Source organism: Schistocerca americana, chromosome X (assembly GCF_021461395.2).
Source record: "Schistocerca americana isolate TAMUIC-IGC-003095 chromosome X, iqSchAmer2.1, whole genome shotgun sequence".
In the NCBI taxonomy this organism is placed as follows: domain Eukaryota; kingdom Metazoa; phylum Arthropoda; class Insecta; order Orthoptera; family Acrididae; genus Schistocerca; species Schistocerca americana.
Window position 1 is genome coordinate 966,561,418 of NC_060130.1, and position 18,906 is coordinate 966,580,323.

Here is an 18,906-nt window from a genome sequence, read left to right on the forward strand (position 1 = left end):
ACTCTCTTGTGATACAGACCTCAAACAGAACTGACATCTTTCATGGCAGGCAAAGCCACCAGTTCTACATTTCATGATTGGCCATCAACGTAAGTTAACATGAACCACCTCCCCTTCTGCTGCCCATTTCAATTAGTAGTTCACCCTCCTACACTGGCCTAAACCTGGTAACTTCCAACCCTAGGCATGCCCCTTGTATACTCTAAATTTGAATATATTCTCTTTATTTTACCTAATATCCTGTTCTGTCATTTAATGGCAGCAATGGATGTCCACTTACAAGACCTGACCAAATGATCTGCTGTATGTTGAATTCGTAAGCTATATGTAACAACCTTTTCCCCTCACCCTGCCCACGTACATATCTGCAGAGCACAGGTGAAAAACAAAACAGACATTTGATGAAACATATGTGGACAGGCAAGAAAACACAAAGTATAAGATTACAGATACACCAGCAAGAGAATGCAGAGTATAAATACAAAAATTTCCTTTTGTTTATTTAATTTCCCCATATAGTATCAAAATGTCAACAATAAATAAATTGCATAAATACAGAATAGGCATAATGTTAACTATTTAGACATATCCCTTTCATGAATAAGAGTTTGTAAATTTGATTAGTCAGAGTGTGTTTTTCCCAAGAAACCACTCATAAAAAGGGGGGAGGCTCATCTTATACTCAGGGTTGTCTTATACTCGAGAATATACCATATTTTTCACTCCGCATAGGAGTGTGTGTAGAACTGAAACTTCCTAGCTGATTAAACAATATGCCAGACTTCATCTGTAAGCTAGCAGGCATCTTGTGAGTTCTTTATGTGTCTATCAGTGACTCAGCACCTAAATTATTTGGTGCGTTAATATCTTTACTTATTAAATTACTCATAATGTTCTTACTAGAGCCCAGATTTTCATGCACTGTCAAATAGTAAAACATGCAAACATTCATGCAATGTCATATCATTAAATACGCATAATAAGGCAGATAAAGAATTACAATATGTGACAGAAAATGATGTTTCTATGTCACAAGTAGTGACAGATGCATATTTAGGTGAAGATATTTTGGACAAAGTCTGATGAAGTTGATAGTTCTTTTACACTTTTGCTACAAAATATTATTTGTCTTCTTTGTGAACTCAGAATCAGGATATGATCTGATAACTTAGTTATCTTAAAAACATCAGCACCCACTTCTCCACAGAATGATTCCAAAGATTTTTAACCTTTACAATAACTGTCCAGGACTCCATGTGTGGTTTGCAACATTGGTATGTCCAAAGGAAAAAGCACAAAATTTGATTTGATGTAAATATGGTCTTGCTTCATATCTTTTCCTTGAATATCACTACTGTGTCTTTATTGCAAATTGTATTAGTGACCTCAAAAACCTACAGCCCAAAAATGAAGCAAAAATCCTACATTGCAGTACATTAAGGCTTTTCAGAAGAATGAAGGAAACAGATGTCAATTTCAGTAGATCTGTAGGAATTCAATGTCTATTACCGACAATGTAACCAAAATTACCACAGTAAAAGATGACAGCGTTAATCCAGGTACCCCACCTGGTTAAAAAAGGTTGTGGGGGCACAGCTAAATCTGGAAGAAAATCTCCAAATCCAGCAACATGGACAAGTGCTTTTACGAGTACCTTCAATTGGAAAAAAAGGGCAGCATATGACTTAATGCTGTCAGCAGTTTCAAACCATTGTTTTTTGTGATTCAATTTTCCTTGTTTGTATCACTGTTTGTAGCAGTGTATTCACACAATCAAATGTTAGAGTATCATTTCAGTTACATGATGTAGCGCATGGGGCAGCAATGACTCACAGTTGAAGTTATGATAAAAATATTTAACAGCTTTCCCAGAATTCATCAAATATGGAGCAGCATTGTGCAACAACAATAATAACAATAATAATACCCTTTTTTAATTTAATTTTATTGGCCCAAAGTATATTCACTTCTACTGAGCTGAAGCAGGGCACTTGAGCTCACTATGAAGTTTACAAACTGCAACAAATTCACAGAATTGCTTATGTTCTGCACCTTGGCGTACTTCATATGAACAAATCTATAAAAGATGATGTCATGCACATTATTGCAAAAAAAGGTCAAAAATGTGATATAACGTGCATTACAAGTGTCCCAAATCATACCATCTACAAAATATACATTTACCCAGCAAATGGCCACACATGCAAAAATTCATGCAACTTGTGTTACACTAAAATCTGGACTCTAGTTATTATACACTTGCCTTGGAAAGTGAATAACTCTCACAGACTCATAATAATTTGAAATAAAATCATCTGAATAAGCAGGAACAGTCATACGCATACTTTATAGTTATAGAATTCATAAATGCTGACTCCCAAACTTCACATTCATTTCTTCCTAACAATTCCATTATGACAAATATCAAACAAACCCATTGAGAAGTATAACTAATATTTGACTGGATCTGAGAAAAATTATATCTGCACAGTATACAAAGCACAGTTCACAGCATTACCCCATCAATATTAATAGAAATCACATAAGCGAAAAACTAATTGTGAACATGACTACACCATAGGTATAGTGAATATATACCTGATTCATTGTCGTCTCTGTGCCACCAGCTAGGTTTAAAATATTTCTTCTGTCTAGGTGATTCAGCATATGGTTCACCTGTTAGAAAATACAACACTGGTCAATGTAACTAAGCAGCTATCAAGAACATTTTGTAACTTTTGTAAACAAAGGAAAGGAAAAGAACGCAATATCATAGCCATGTGACTGACAGAAATGAACACTACCTGGTGCAATTTATATAAATTAGGATTATGAACACCAAATCATGACCATCATCATCATCATCATTTACTACAAGTTAAGCTTTCAAAACACTGTAGAAATTACATTACTGGTCAGAATGACATCAAATTGCTATGGAATATTATCAGAGAAGAGGGAAACCATATAGCAGAAGAAGAAAAATAGTGTGAAAATTGATCAATAGATGGTGCTATACGGCACAATACGTCAATGAAAACACCTGTCATGTGCACGACCCAGTGAAGATGGTATAAACATGACGGGTATATGGAAATTCCTCCTTTCGCATGTGCAATGTTTGCCATGACTGTCTCAATTCAGGATTGCGCTCTGCTTCTATAACTGTATTACATGAATGATGACTGTGCACACATGGCTCTGCAGAAGTTCCGAACCCTGAAGGGGTTAAAAAGGGCATGGTCTGATGACTGCAGTGGGTCTGGAGAAAATGATTCAGAAATTAGAAAAAAAGGATTCTTTTGGTGTGCAACGTGGTAGAGGGAGGAAATGAATTGATTAGACATCAGAGGAAGCAGTGGTCACAGCAATGGGGGGAGGAGACAATTAGTGGTGTACAAACGTGTAGTGCATGGAGAATTCCCCAAACACTGGACATACAAATGAGCATGGTGCGTGAAATCTTATGACACATCCTTCTTCGTTATCCATTGGAAATTATCCATGTCCACAAGTTGCTTCCTGTTGACCTACCACAAAGAGAGACCTTTGCTTTAGAATTTCTTGCTCACATGGAAGTGGACAATGATTGGCTGTGGAAGATTTTATGCACAGATGAAACCCACTTCCATATGGAAAGATATGTGAATACAAAGAATTGTCAAATATGGGCAACGGAAAATCCACACACAAATCAACCAGTACCACTTCATCTTTAAACGGTCACTGTGTGTGTGGTGATGGCTTACAGCATCATTTTATTTACCATAGCGCAAATTTTTTTCGAAGTGACAGGAGCGTCATGTCCTGTTCCCTGTACCATCACTGGTAAGTGCTGTGAGTGTCTTTTGTGCAATGATATCATTCCAGCTCTCCAACAGCGTGGATGTGTGAATGGGATCATGTTTATGCAAGATGGCACCCCTCCGCACATCGAAAATCCAGTTAACCAGCTGCTGTAGCGCTATTTCAGAAATGCTAGAATTATCAGCCTTCATTTCCCTATAGCCTGGCCGTCCCGATCACCTGATTTTAATCTGTATGATCTTTGGCTGTGGGGCTATCTGAAAGATGTTGTGTTCAGTGTTCTGATTGCCAACTTTGCTGCACTGAAGGCACACATTGTGGTACACATCCTGAACGTGACACCAGAAAGGCTTCCATCAGTTGTGGAAAATACTGTTTCTCAATTTCAACTCCTTCCAGAAAACGGTGGACAGCATTTTGAACATGTTTTATACCAGTCACACAGAAATTAATAATCCAATTTGATTTTGATTCATGCTTTCTACGCAGTTTTTGCCTCAGTACAGTTAAAACTCGATTTTTCCCATCTGATGTGATATGACCTTGCCATGGTGGATGGGCTTACGTAACTAAGAGTATCACACCTGTAGGCCCATGCACATTGAGTAGTACAATTTGTTCAATGTCAAACGTACACCTTAGGCATTGTTGTGTGATTCATTTGTCATTTGTAGTAGAGCATCATTAAATTATGAAGCTTACAGTGCCGTCTATTGCTGCATTTTGTACTATTTATTTTTCTTCTGCCATATGTTTTCCCCTCTCTCCAATAATATTCTGTTGCAATTTGATGGCGTTCTGACCAGTAGTGGTATTTCTGCAGCAGTTTGAAAGTTTAACTTTAATTACAACAATCCTGTACTACTACTACTACAGTTCTATTCAGTTAAGTATGATCAAGTGCATCATCACAATTACAAATGCCCAGTGAAGTTACCTACACTGTGGTATTCATAAAGATGAAGTGGTGCACAAGTTGAGGAGGCTACAGACTCATTATTTCTGAGAAACTTCCCTTTGTCCATTACTGCACATTTCAACAAATACTACAACAACCAGTTAATTCTACAGCGCCATCTTCTCCGCACTATGCCATCTGTCTCTAGGGTACGAGGGCTCAGGACAAAGTTTCGTATTCTGGTGAAAAAATCTATAAAAAATTGTCAGTGGATATCAGGCAGGAAACAGAACATTCCCAGTTATTTATGAACAAAGTAAAAGAATGCTGGATTAATAACTATTACTAGAACTTACCAGAACACTTGACTTCAAGAATGTGATTCTGTAGAACTCAAATAATTGTGTTGGCTAGATCTTGATGTTGTCAGTATAAGGAAAGCTGACAAGAGTCTGTGTAAAGTTAGATAAATGCTTTGTTTGAATTATTAAATAGTAACGGGTCCTTAGTACTATTAGAGGTAGAGGTGGAAGGGGGAGGGTGGGGGTGTGTGAACAAATCTAGAAGTAATTACCGTAACTGTACATGTGAATAGATACGTCTAGTCACAGTCTGCTGTCAGTATATATAACTATCAGCATGGGATCCACCAGTATGAAACACAGATGTGAACTTGTAGGCTGCCACCTTTCCAAGCTGCTGGCGACAACATCACAGATATGCAACGCAAATTGTTTAACCACAACCATAACAAAACTGTATTTGTTGTCAACCACGTCTCTGACAGCTGCCACAGTCATACATGTCACAAGTCTTGCCACTGGAGGTGCAACAGGCACTGCAATTAGTGCCATAGCACTGAGGGTGATTGCCACTCCCTCAATCATGGCTCTCATTGCCCAGTGCTGTCATACACAGAGACTTGTGTACTAGTCTTCACTCTGAGTGCTGCCCGTGTTCACCACAGTAGCTGCTGATGGGATATTTCTGAGGGAAGGTATTTATCATAGAAATGTAACCCACCCTCTCTCTCTCTCTCTCTCTCTCTCTCTCTCTTCCTTCTCTCTTTTTATTAACAAGAACTGTGAACTGTACCCAATTAGCGAACTGTGGAAGGACTGTGTACATGTGAACTGCAAAAATGGCTAGAGAACTGCAAAAGAACTGTGATAAATAGGCTATGAACTGTGTTTGAATTGTTGTTGAACTTTTGTTGAACTATAATAATCGATGACACTAAATCAAATTTTTTGTTGCTATGAAAGTGATGTTAGTGTAAACCAGGAATAGGAAGGGCTGATGGGCTAAGTGAATATAAGTTAATGTTGGGCGCATGGCTGATGGGATTACATTGTAAATCATCACTTAGAGATTCGTCATGCTACAAGGTGGTGCAGCGTGCATAGCAGCATGAGACATCCATGGTCAACATGTGCAGTGACAGCACATAATGGTGAGTGCAGTTAGCATTATAGGGCATATCTGATGTGTCTGTTTCAGCACACAACAACAGCAGAATTGCAGCTAGGGGTGCAGCCAACAGCTGTGAGAATCAGCAATAATACGTCAAGGAAGAAAAGTAGAGTAAGTTTTATGCTTGCACATAGCAGTCTTAAGATTTGTAATTGCAACAGCAGTAATAGTAAAATGTCTGGATAAAAGAATCGAGATGTGCTCTTGGCTGTAGAAATGGAATTCAGTCGCACAGCAGTAGGGACGAGATGGTGGGTCAGATACAAATAAATGGTAGTGAAATCAAATATGGGTTTAATTTTATGTCAGATTCAGTCAAAAATAATTTTAGTAAAAACATAGATTCAGACTTTGGTGTTAAATCTGAAATAGAGAATTAAAAAACCAATAATCTCACTGAGAATTTTGAAGTAGCCATGAATGATTTCAATGGTAATGTAGAATTAATTAATACTGAAGACAATAAAAATGTAGATTTAGTGGCAAACAATGATCATGTAAACCCAGGATGTGTAGTACCTAGTCAGAATGAAGTGATTCACTGGAATGACGATATCAGAGAAAATGACTCTGATGTCAACATTTACTAATGAGCCAACAGATGAGTTACATACATTAAGTTATCATACAGCATCAGCTGACACCTCACCAATTCAGTATGATGATCAGTATATGATGTCTATGCGAAAATTAATTTTGCAAGAACAAAAAGCAGCACAAAAGAAAACAGATAATAGATTAAAGGAAATAAATGTGGGAACAGACAACTTAATACTAAGTTTGTTGCACTGGAACAAACAGTTATAAACTGTGAAGTGAAAACTGAAGGATGCTGCAAGAAACTAGAGTATGAAAAATAAGAATGGGGTAAGAAATTATAAGTTTGTAAGTCAGAAATTAATAAGTAGATTGACCATGAAATCAAGGATTTGCGGGATCAAAATGGAATAACACAAAACAACAATTAATGACATTAATAACATAAAGCAAGAGCAAAGCAAATCTATCAAAGCATGTAATGATAAATGTAGAATATACTGTAATAATTTATAAAGTATCAATAATGACCATGAAATACTTGTCGTAATATTTCACATGCAGAATCTTCTTGTAAGGGCAACACAAGTCTGATCCAGTGAAAACTGAGAAAAATAGTGCAAAAAGCACTTCCTGAGATGCAATACAAAACAGAAAATGAAAGTAAACAAAAGTCCAAATTTGGTGTGAACAAGAAATAAAAATACATGTTGTTCATGCATGTGACATAGAAAATCACCTCAATGTATATAAATAGCATCATTTCTCTCATAAGGTAACTATACACCCAGTAGCCTTCATTAGACAGTTAGAGGGCATCTAGCCTGAAAACACAGCAGAACAATAAAAAAATCAAACTCGTGATGAGTAGGTTCGAAGGAGAAGCAAAATCATGGGGAACAGGGGTCAGCAACACATGTAAAATCATATAAAGAATTTGTTGAAGCATAATTGAATAAATACTGGTCTTGCAGCACACAAAACAGAGTGAGAGGTGATGTAGTTGGTGAAAAAGTCATTATGCTACAAATTAATAGGAGTAAGGTACTAGGGCTGGGAAGGGAAAATTGGTACAGCTGATTCATGAAAGTATAGGGGGTCAAATACCTGTTGTCACAGGTAGGAAAAGTAGGTTTCAGCAAAAATTCCCTAAAACAAATATAATACCAGTAAATAGTGTTGCACTAAATACTATGTTGCTACTTCGAACCACAGATAATGATGTCAATAAAACTGTCCGACAAAAAGAAAAAACTCAGTAGGCTTAGATGAAGTACCAATGTGTGTACTGAAACAATACATAGGGACTATACAAGGCCCCTTAACAAATATAATAAATGAATCCCTAAACATTAGAGACATTTCCAGAGCAGTTAAAACATGCAAGAGATGTACGTACCTCTGCTTAACAAAGGTAATGCAGAATACATAGAAAATTACCGGCCCATTTCCCTGCTGCCAGCATTCTCAAAAATATTACAAGCAATTATGAAAGACAGAGTAATGAATTACCTGAATAAATATAATCTTTTAAGCAAATCACAGGTTGTTTTCCAAAGTGAGAAAAATACGGATTCAGCCATAGTAGAATTCACAAAAGTTGTACTTGATGCTCTTGATAAGGATGAGTGTGTCACAGGAATATTTTTGGATCTTTCTAAGGTGTTTGATACAGTCGACCACAAGATTCTATTAAATAAATTACAAGTAATAGGAATAAGAGGGGTACCTAATGACTGGTTTAGGTCATACGTAACAGATACAGTACAAAGAGTAGAGATAACACATACTTCAAATAAATCTAAACATTTGGTAAAACATTTATCAGAATCAGAATACATTATTATAGGGGTTGCGCAAGGACCAATACTGTTCCTGATATTCATCGATGACTTTCCCAGTAGTGGTACTCATGTTGCAAAAATTCTCTTCACTAATGACAGCAATATATATTACAGTCACTGAGAAAACAAGAGAACTCCTTGCCGAGAAAGCAAATGAAACTCTCAAGGAAGTTTATGATTGGTCAATAAGCAATAAAGTGACATTGCACATAAAGAAAACTAATGCCATGAATTTCAGTTTGAAGAGGAAAAATGACAATGTTAAATTAAATGTAGATGGCACCTCTATAGACTGTAACAAATGCAGAATTTCTAGGATTGAATATTGATTCTGAGTTGAAGTGGTGTGAACACACAAAGGTACTTGCAAACAGAATGTTATCAGAGTGTTATGCCCTTAGAATCCTATAATTGGTGTGTAACATGCAGTGTCTTTTACTTACATATTATTCATATGTATACTCAATTCTTAGCTACGGCATTCTGTTTTTGGGGAACAAATATACAAAATATAAACACAATTTTGAAACTCCAGAAATGAGCCATAAAGATAATAACCAAAACTACTACTTGAGCTCATTGTAGAGATCTGTTCAAAACACTGGGGATTTTAACTGCTCCATGTGAATACATTTATCAGTCAGTTGTACACATCAAAAATAACATTGGTAATTACTGCACAAACAGCTCTGCCCACGACCATGCAACAAGAGACAGACTCAACTTACATTTAGAAGAGAAAATAAACATAAACCTCAAAACAGCATTTTCTTCTAAGGAATAAAACTACACAATAAATTACTAAAAGGGATTAAAGAAATTGCAAAAATTCACTTATTTAAAAAGGCAGCTAAAAAGTGCCTGTTATGCAATACATTTTATACATTGAAAGTTTACTTAGAGAAAACAGTAGAGGTTTTATAAAAAAAATATTTATACAAATAATAATAATACATGCAACATTCCACATAAAACGTCACTTTATGTTTTTTTCCCAATTTTTTCCTTTCTAGAAATACTTACCCCCAAGCTACGCATAGCACAATACTAACAACTCTTCCTCTTTCAGAAATCAACATCTCACTCATTATGGAGGGATGCTGACCCAGTTTTCCAGGATAGCAAATGGGAAGTAGTGGTACAGAAAATGGCCCACAGATCACCAGTGTGTGTGTGTGTGTGAGGGGGGGGGGGGGGGGGCAAATCTAATGATTGTCTCTAACTCGAAGTCTGCAAATATATGTGTATACGAATTAGCTTATTTTAAATTGATCTAAACTGTTAAATACTTTGACATGTCCTATATCCTTGTAATAAGAGATCTACAGATGAATAAAGCTACTGCTGCTACTGCTTCTACTACTACTGCTAGTACTAAGATCCCATACTGAAGTTCAATGGCATCGAGATATTAATAAACACATGATAGTCACTTTCTGTCAGAGACTGCTAGCAAAAAATGGTCAAAAGTATACTGCATTCGGCCATGGGAGAAGAAGTTATCAGTTCACTTCTGAAGAAGCATCATATGGGGGTAGATCAGGTGGTTGGTTTTGAGAAAGTTGTGTATGAAGCACCTCATTCCATCACAGGGATACCACCACAAAAAGTTTTACATGAGATATCAATCAATGACATGACAAAATATTATGACTACTACACCACAGTGGGCAATGAAATTCTTTGTATTGTTACGTAATTACTGGTTACCAGGTGTCCAAATTAACTGACTGTTTCCTGCTGTTAGTTCTTCCGCTTCTTTCATTCAGAACCATACCTGTTCCCTTTAACATTCTTCAGTATTATAGTTAAGATGAGAATACTTCTTTGTACTGAATGCGAAAACAAATTATCCAAGCAGAATAAACATCTGTACAGAGTGGCAGCCAGTCAAGGAATATTTTAGGGAATGGATTTAAAAATTTTTATTTAGAAGTCCCCAGTCAAATCTGTACAAGTTTTCTCCCACAGCAACTTCTGCTGCACTTATGTGCCAAGTTGCCTGCCTTTCAGAACAAAGGCAGTCTGTCCACTTAAAGCTGCTGACAAGAGACACCCTCAGCACTCTGCTGAAACTGCTAGTGAATTCATGCCATCAGTTTTAGCCAATAGCATGCATGGGATAAAGGCCATGTGTATGGATGCTGGAGCATTCTGCAGTGCACAAATCGGTTGCCTCAGTCTGTTGTGATCCAGATCTTGAGCAGAACAGACATCTTTCATGGCAGGCAATCCTCTGGCTCTGCATTTCATAACCGGCCACCAACATAACTTAACATGAACCGCCTCCTCATCCATTGCCCATTTATTTGGTTGTTCGTCCTCTTAGACTGGCCTAAACTTGGTAACTTCCTCCCTAGGCATGCTCTTTGTATACTATACATTTGAATATATGCTATTTAGATACCTAATTTCCTGTTCTGTCATTTAACAGCAGCCCTGGATGCCCACTTGATAGACCTGATCATTCAACTTGTTGTACATTGTAGTCGTAATCTGTATGTAACAACCTTCGAGCCCTCTCCCTCCCCATGTACAATGGTATCAGAAACATGATTAGTTCCCACCTTTTGGCCCACAGGGTGGTTGTTTACTTTTTGTTCTTGTTTGATTTTGTGTGGTCAGTCAGGACTCACAACTGTTATTCCACTGTGAGCCGAGCCTGGGTGCTGCAGTGCATCGGATACAGTGCCACACAAGATACAGCATCTGCACATACCAGCGTCTGTGGCAATGTGTACTGCCATCCTGTCGCAGCGCACCACTCCAACATGTGCGCACTAACTACACTGAGCTGCATCTCATTGCACAAGTACAGGCTGTGAGCATGGCGGCCCCATTTGATTGTCGCTTCCATTGAACCAGTTTACTGTAGTAAATTTCTTATACATGTTTTAAACTCTGTTGTTGTTGTTGGTGGTGGTGTTGGTGGTAATGTTGTTGTTGAAATATTTCATGCTTAGTTGTTGTGACGAGAAGTTTCTTAAGATATATTTTTGAGAGTTTTCGATTAATCTCCAGGGATGTGCAGATAGCACATTGTGTATGATAACCACAGAGTCCCCAGCTGCTCATGACACTTTTTTCCATTTCATTTTCATGTCATGATCCATTCTATTTTTTTTTTTTTTTTTTTTTTCTTCTCCTCTGTAAGCATCATTTTTGTGATCTGATGAAAGTAGGCTCCTATTCCTTGCTCCACAGATGTGAGCACCTTAAGGGCTCTATAGACCCTATGCCTCCAAACTGCACCTGCAAGGTTTCCGAAATCGTTGGCGCACTACATCTTTTTACCTTGATGAGGATATGTTTTTATTGAAAGACCAGGCACAGACGTGAAATCAGTGTCTAGCCCTTGTAAGAAATGTGAAAAACCATAGAGTCTAATGAACCTGGTATTGTCTATCAGTTTACTATTGGTATTAGGTGACTTGAGGTCCCAAATGCACACACAGTCTAAATTATACAATGAGCACTTGTGTTGCCAAAGCCAACAGGATGCAGTGTGACATGCTGGATTCCGCAACGAAAGGAATGGACTTTTTCCGCCTTCTCTTTCTCTTGTTTCTGCATCTCTCTACTTTCTCTTTGCTGACCTTTTATTCTTTTTCTGTCCATGCCTTCTGTTTTTGGTAAGTAGTAGCTGCTTGTCTGGTTAACTCAATGCACGAAGCAAAACTGTATGAAGTTATGTACCGTAACAAGAGTTCTAATGAATGATGATGAAGAATTGATCTGTTGTACACCTGTAAGTTGATAAGAAAAGATATGATAATTTGTGGCTGTTATCTCCCAGTAATGAACTTTTGTTGATCTGATGAGATGTAAGACATTGTTTTATTTAGGTTACTTGCGAGCAGACAAGATTTCCTGACATTCATGTGGTTGAAGGCAATTATGTACAGAGAAGAGTTCTTCTGCCAGCTGTTTCAAGTGATGTTCTTTCAGTTGTAAAGATAATGTTTTGTTGTGGTAGCTGAGGAGGATACAATAAACGCTCATTATGTTGCTAAATGTATGACTGAAGATGATTCAGTGACGTTAAATTGTCTATTTTATGCTGCCACACCTACAGGTCAGAGCAGAACCATCAACCATGATTCATTTTACCATGCAGTGACCTTCCAACTGAGATAATTTTTTCGGAGTCGTTTAAATTGCAGGCTATGTTACCAGTGAAGGCTTACTAAAGCAGAGACCACATGGTGCAAACCCATGGACTGCCACAGCTGTCGCCTTGTGATAAGCCAGCCACATCCCAGCACGCTACCACTTTTCTCACCCTTCTTCATCTTGTCTGTCATAATTAAGTCTAATTTTCATATTTTCATACGATTTATAAGTAACAAACTGCATAGCTTTTCAGTGACAATGTACTGAGAGTATTATATAGAGTATAAATATTAAGTGGTTGTCACATTGCAGTGGTACCAATTGAGTCTAACAGCAGATCGGGTTTCACTAGACATGACCTGCACCTCGATAGGTATGGGAACGGGAGGCTGGCAAAGCTTATGGGTGACAGTGTAGTGGGTGGTGGCAGGATCACTCATGGAAAAATTCCTGTAGTAGTTGGTGTTAGAGCTGCACCTTTTTTAGATTGAAGTCAGCTCATAGGTATACCTGCCTAAAGTAAGTCCCTCTAGCAAAGGAATCACCTTCAGAGAATCTCAGGTATCCAAGTAGAGAAGAATTAGCATATTTCATCAAAATACAAGAGGTATTAAAGTTAGTGAACTGCTTATATATGTTGACTCTGAAATTATTGGTATGTTGGAGCACCACTTAAATAATTTGACAAATCTGACGCTTCTTTTACCAGGATACAGATTCGCTGCCTATTTTTCAAGGAGTTCCTTGTGGGGTGGGGGAGTGGCTATGTATGTAAAAAACAGTATTCCATTTAAATTCGTAGATGTATAATGGCACTGCACTTGACAAGTATTTGAATGTTGTGCAGGGCCAGTTGAACTCAGTAAAATGTAACTTCTAATTGTTGTTGTTTATAGGTCTGCTAACTCTGACTTCTGAGAATTTCTGCTCAAGCTACAGGTCGTTCTTGATTCACTTTATATGAAGTACCAGAAATTAGTTATATGTGGTGACTTCAATATTAATTTTGTATATGATGGTGCGACAAAGAGGATGTTGGTAGATCTCATAAATTCATATGATATGATGCAGACTGTGGTCTTCCCAACCAGGATGCAGGGGAACAGTAGCACAGCCATACACAATATTTTTATTCGTTCTTCTTTACTAGATGGGCAATCTGTTAGTAAAAGGGTGAATGGCCTTTCAGACCATGATGCACAAATTATGACACTAAAAGGCTTTTGCATTCAAGCAAACATTACATATAATTACAAACTATGTAGGAAAGATACTCCAAGGGTAAAAGAGTGTTTTCAAACCTCGTTAAGAAACAAGAGTGGCAGGGTGTTTCTAATAGTACTCGATAAATAGTACAATTCTCACGGCTGTCAATTCAACTAAGTACCTAGGTGTTAAAATTACGAACAACTTCAGTTGGAAAGACCACATAGATAATATTGTGTGGAAGGTGAGCTAAATGTTGCGTTTCACTGGCAGGACTCTTAGAAGATGTAACAAGTCTACTAAAGAGACAGCTTACACTACACTCATTCGTCCTCTGTTAGAATATTGCTGCACGGTGTGGGATCCCTACTAGGTGGGATTGACAGAGGACATCGAAAGGGTGCAGAAAAGGGCAGCACGTTTTGTATTATCACGTAATAGGGGAGAGAGTGTGGCAGATATGATACGAGTGTTGGGATGGAAGTCATTAAAGCAAAGACATTTTTCGTCGCGGCGAGATCTATTTATGAAATTTCAGTCACCAACTTTCTCTTTTGAATGAGAAAATATTTTGTTGAGCCCAACATACATAGGTAGGAATGATCATCAAACTAAAATAAGAGAAATCAGAGCTTGAACAGAAAGGTTTAGGTGTTTGTTTTTCCCACGCGCTGTTCGGGAGTGGAATGGTAGAGAGATAGTATGATTGTGGTTCGATGAACCCTCTGCCAAGCACTTACATGTGAATTGCAGAGTAATAATGTAGCTGTAGATGCAGATGTAGATGTAATGCTGCAACATAGATGACATATGTAACACTTTCCTTAACTCATTTTGCATGCTCTTTGAGAGCTGCTTTCCATTAGAGTGTTCTAAATGGGGTATTAGCAGTGAAAGGTAGCCTGGATAGCTGACTAGCGGGATTAGGATATCATGTAGAATAAAGTGGGAATTATATCAAAATGTTAGAAATAATCACAATCAAGCAACAGTAGCTCATTACAAACAGTATTGTAAGGTGCTTAAAATGTTAGGAAGGCAAAGAGTATGTGGCACGCAAATAGAATAGCTAATTCACAGGATAAAATTAAAACCTTACGGTCAGTTGTGAAGGAAGTGTCTGGTCGGCAGCACAAGGTTGACAGTATAAGGTCAGTTCGTAGTAAAAATATTTCTGTTACTGGTAAGTCAGATATATGTACAGTGTTTAACAATCATTTTCTGACCACTGCTGGTGAATTATTTAAAAACATAACATCTACAGGGAATCATACCACTTTCTTGGAAAATGCCTTTCCGAGACTTATGTCTGAAATACTGTCCTGTGATACTGACAAGGAGGAGATTAGGTCAATAATTAAATCACCAATGACTAAGGACTTTCATGGATATGATAGAATGCCCAGCAGAATATTAAAGTACTGTGCTGCACATGTTAGCCATGCACTTCCCCATATTTCTAATTTTTCCTTTAAGAATGGTCAGTTTCCTGAATGACTGCAGTTCTCAGTAGTAAAGCCGCTTTATAAAAAGGGAGAAAGGGATAATGTAAACAATTTCGGACCTATTTCTATGCCATCAGTGTTTGCTTAGGTTATTGAAAAGGTTGTGTATGTAAGGATAATTTATCATTTTATATCACACAATTTCCTATTAAATGTACAGTTTGGCTTTATAAGTGATTCACAATTTATAATGCGATATTCCCTTTTCACTGCGAGGTACTGGATGGATTAAACAAAAGGTTTCAAAAGCTAGGCATCTTTTTTGATTTAACTAAGGCATTTGATTGTGTTGATCACAAAATATTGCTCCAGAAGTTGGACCATTACGGAATACGGGGAGTAGCTCACAATTGGTTCACCTCTTGCTTTAGCAACAGACAGCAAAAGGTCTTTATTCACAGTGTTGAGAATGGCTGTGATGTGGGGCATGGTCAAATGGTGGGTGCCCCAGGGATCAGTGTTGGGGCCATATCTGTTCCTTATTTATATAAATAATATGCCCTTTAGTATTACAGGGAATTGTAAAATATTTCTGTTTGCTGATGACACTAGCTTCATAGTAAAGCATGCTGTGTGCAACAATGGCCTGATTTCAAATAGTGTAGTTCATGACATAAGTTCATGGCTTGTAGAAAATAAACTAACCCTAAATCACAGAAGACTCAGTGTTTACAGCTTCTAACACACAATTCAACAAAAACTAAAGGTTTAATTTCACATAATGGGCATATTATGAGTGAAATTGAGCAGTTCAAATTGCTAGGTGTTCAGATAGATAGTAAACTGTCGTGAAAACTCATGTTCACGATATTGCTGGAAGGCTACATGCTGCCATTTTTACTTTTTGAACGGTATCTGAAATAAGGATCATTCAACATGAAAATTAGTCTACTTTGCTTATTTTCATTCGGTGATGTCATATGGTATTATATTTTGTGGTAACTCTTCCCATTCTCAAAGGATATTTTTGGCTCAGAAATAAGTGGTGTAAGTTCGCGAATCTCTTGTTGACCCCTGTTCACTAGTCTGGCAATTCTGACATTGGCATCCCTATATATATATATATATATATATATATATATATATATATATATATATATATATATATATATATATATATATGCTACTTATTACAAGTCTGCTTCATTGAATGTTTCATTTTGTTGTCAAATCTAGAATGGTTGGACCCTCTCTGCGGCATCTGTTATACTTATTTTTAACTGTCCAAAGGACCATCATATATCAAATCTTCAACTGACTTTTGTTACTCATATTCCATTGCTCTGCAGATGAGCTAAGTCCACTGTCGGTTCAAAAGCATTTATTTCTTGTTTTCATTCAATGTGTTACTAAAAATTGAAAATAATTGCACTTTTGAATCCTTATATCAATTGAATTGACTGGTTTCCTTCAGTCTCTCTTTACAAATCTTTCCTGTCCTGTGTCCACAGAAATCAATATTTACTTTTTCTTTACTTATGTGTTTTACCCAGCATATTAAGTCCTGCAGTACTCTATCACAAGCTCCAACAATTACGTACCAAAATTTCTGTTGGCTTGAGGTGACTCTGTTGTACATTTTATGCAAACAACTAATTCCTATCACAACTGGCCAGTGTTTTCTGAATTTTGTGTTTGCTGAAATTCAACACAGAGATGCACTCTGCTCCATATTTCCATTTTAAATTTAAAACAAGTACTGTACTAATGATCTGAACTAACTCGTTACAGTTTTAATCATACAAAAATTAAGATCTCTTCAGTGCAAATCTGGTGTCGCTGGGTGCGGATTATTACCGGAGTTTGATTGTATGTTAGCCAGCATTGTCTACCTATATTTTTATGCATACTTAGTGTGATACTGCAGGTACACACAACCAGCTGTGCTTCAAGGAACGTTTGCTTCTAGATCGCCACCTCCCCCTCACCCTTCACTCTTCCTCCTCTTTTGCACCTACCTCTCTGATCTTTCCCCTCCCGCAAGACATGCATTACACCATAGATAATACCCCACACCATCACCCTAATAGAGAGAAATGCCATTAAATTTATTCAATGTCACACACGCACAGGTCTCCTTCCCTGCTGGATAATGCACATGCTCTTCTCCCATCAGTCGGAAGTTTGTTTACGAACAATGTGTGTGCTTCTGTCGAACAGAACCACATTCTAGCTGACAATCTTTTTATATTTTATTAACTAATTATAAACTTACTACAGTCTTTCCCTTCTTCTGTGAAGTTTTACGGATGGATGAGGATACTGTTAGCCATTTCATCACAGTGCACACACATTTTAATTATTTTTATTAGAGTTTGCTTTGTGTTTCTCCATGCCTACAACATTTTTTTACAAGCTTATTTTATGCCATGTGACAGTCCCATGATAATCAGAAAACAGTAAACTCTAAGATCAGTGGACAAGACAGACAGGTTTTCCACAACTTTGCCATTTTAGAGGAAAAAATAAGGTTGTAACTGATCCTCATTTTCAAATGACAATCAAACCAGTGCTGTTCTGGTCTTTTCCTTCAGTTTTTCTGGTTGTAATTTTAATTATAGAGAACAGTTTGTTGATAATTGTTGTTTGTAAAACACTGCAGATGAGTGACACTACTGGGAAAAATATTAAATCTATGTGTTACTCTAAGCATTGGATCATGTACTTTCTTGGTGTATTTTCATATTTTATATCCTTAAATTAATGTCGATTAATAACTTTTCCTGTGGTTTTCTGCTAAAGGGATTTAGGGTCAAGCCATGATTTTCATGAGTTAATGAGCAGTATTTTTACGTAATTCTAATGGATATTAATGATTTATCACATATCTGGCCCCTCAAGTACTTTTGCCTCATTTTCTTTTTATAAATGTGATGTAATGATGTGACACACATTGATGATTTTATTTTGTGCTTCTGTTAATTAGATAAGCATTTAAAGCACTATGTGGTTTCTACAGTTAATGAGTGTAAGTCAAAACTGTGTTATGACTACGAAACCCTTACACAAAGTGCACTCATCCCACAAATATTTAAGGTCATACCAGATCCTCATTTGGCAGCTGGACAATATTGTGTTCTGTTGAGCACTAACTTATGAGAAATATTAATTATAGCTACCCATTTTGAGGCCTATATTATTAGCCAGACAAGTCACCCTTCAGACCACTACTTGGTCACATTTCAACCTTGTTAACTATCATTTGTCTCAGTTTTAACTAATTAATTCATGTGTAAAACTAAGTGATATACATACACACTAGTATCTCATGAGGTAATTTAAAATGGTTTTTAAATGAATAGGTATATATTTCCTTTTGCTTTTCAAAATTTTCTCTATGATGTGGTTGCATTTGCCATTTCCAATTATGTATCCGTGTTAAGGTAGTGGTGACTCAATAGATGCTCTGGCTAGTTTATGCTACAATTTTTTTCCAGTCAACACTACTGTGGAATTATAGATGTAACACTTCTCTCTCTCTCTCTCTCTCTCTCTCTCTCTCTCTGTGTGTATGCCTAAGTAT

The 18,906-nt window shown here is 37.1% G+C and overlaps 1 protein-coding gene across 1 annotated transcript in view; it reads right to left on the reverse strand.

The window, feature by feature from the left end:
* Positions 1 to 18,906, reverse strand: part of LOC124555342 — an 856,442-nt gene that overhangs the window by 528,276 nt on the left and 309,260 nt on the right. Inside the window, exon 11 of the mRNA XM_047129223.1 lies at positions 2,599 to 2,676. Within this exon, the coding sequence (XP_046985179.1) occupies positions 2,599 to 2,676 (78 nt within the window). The remainder of the gene's footprint in view (positions 1 to 2,598; positions 2,677 to 18,906) is intronic.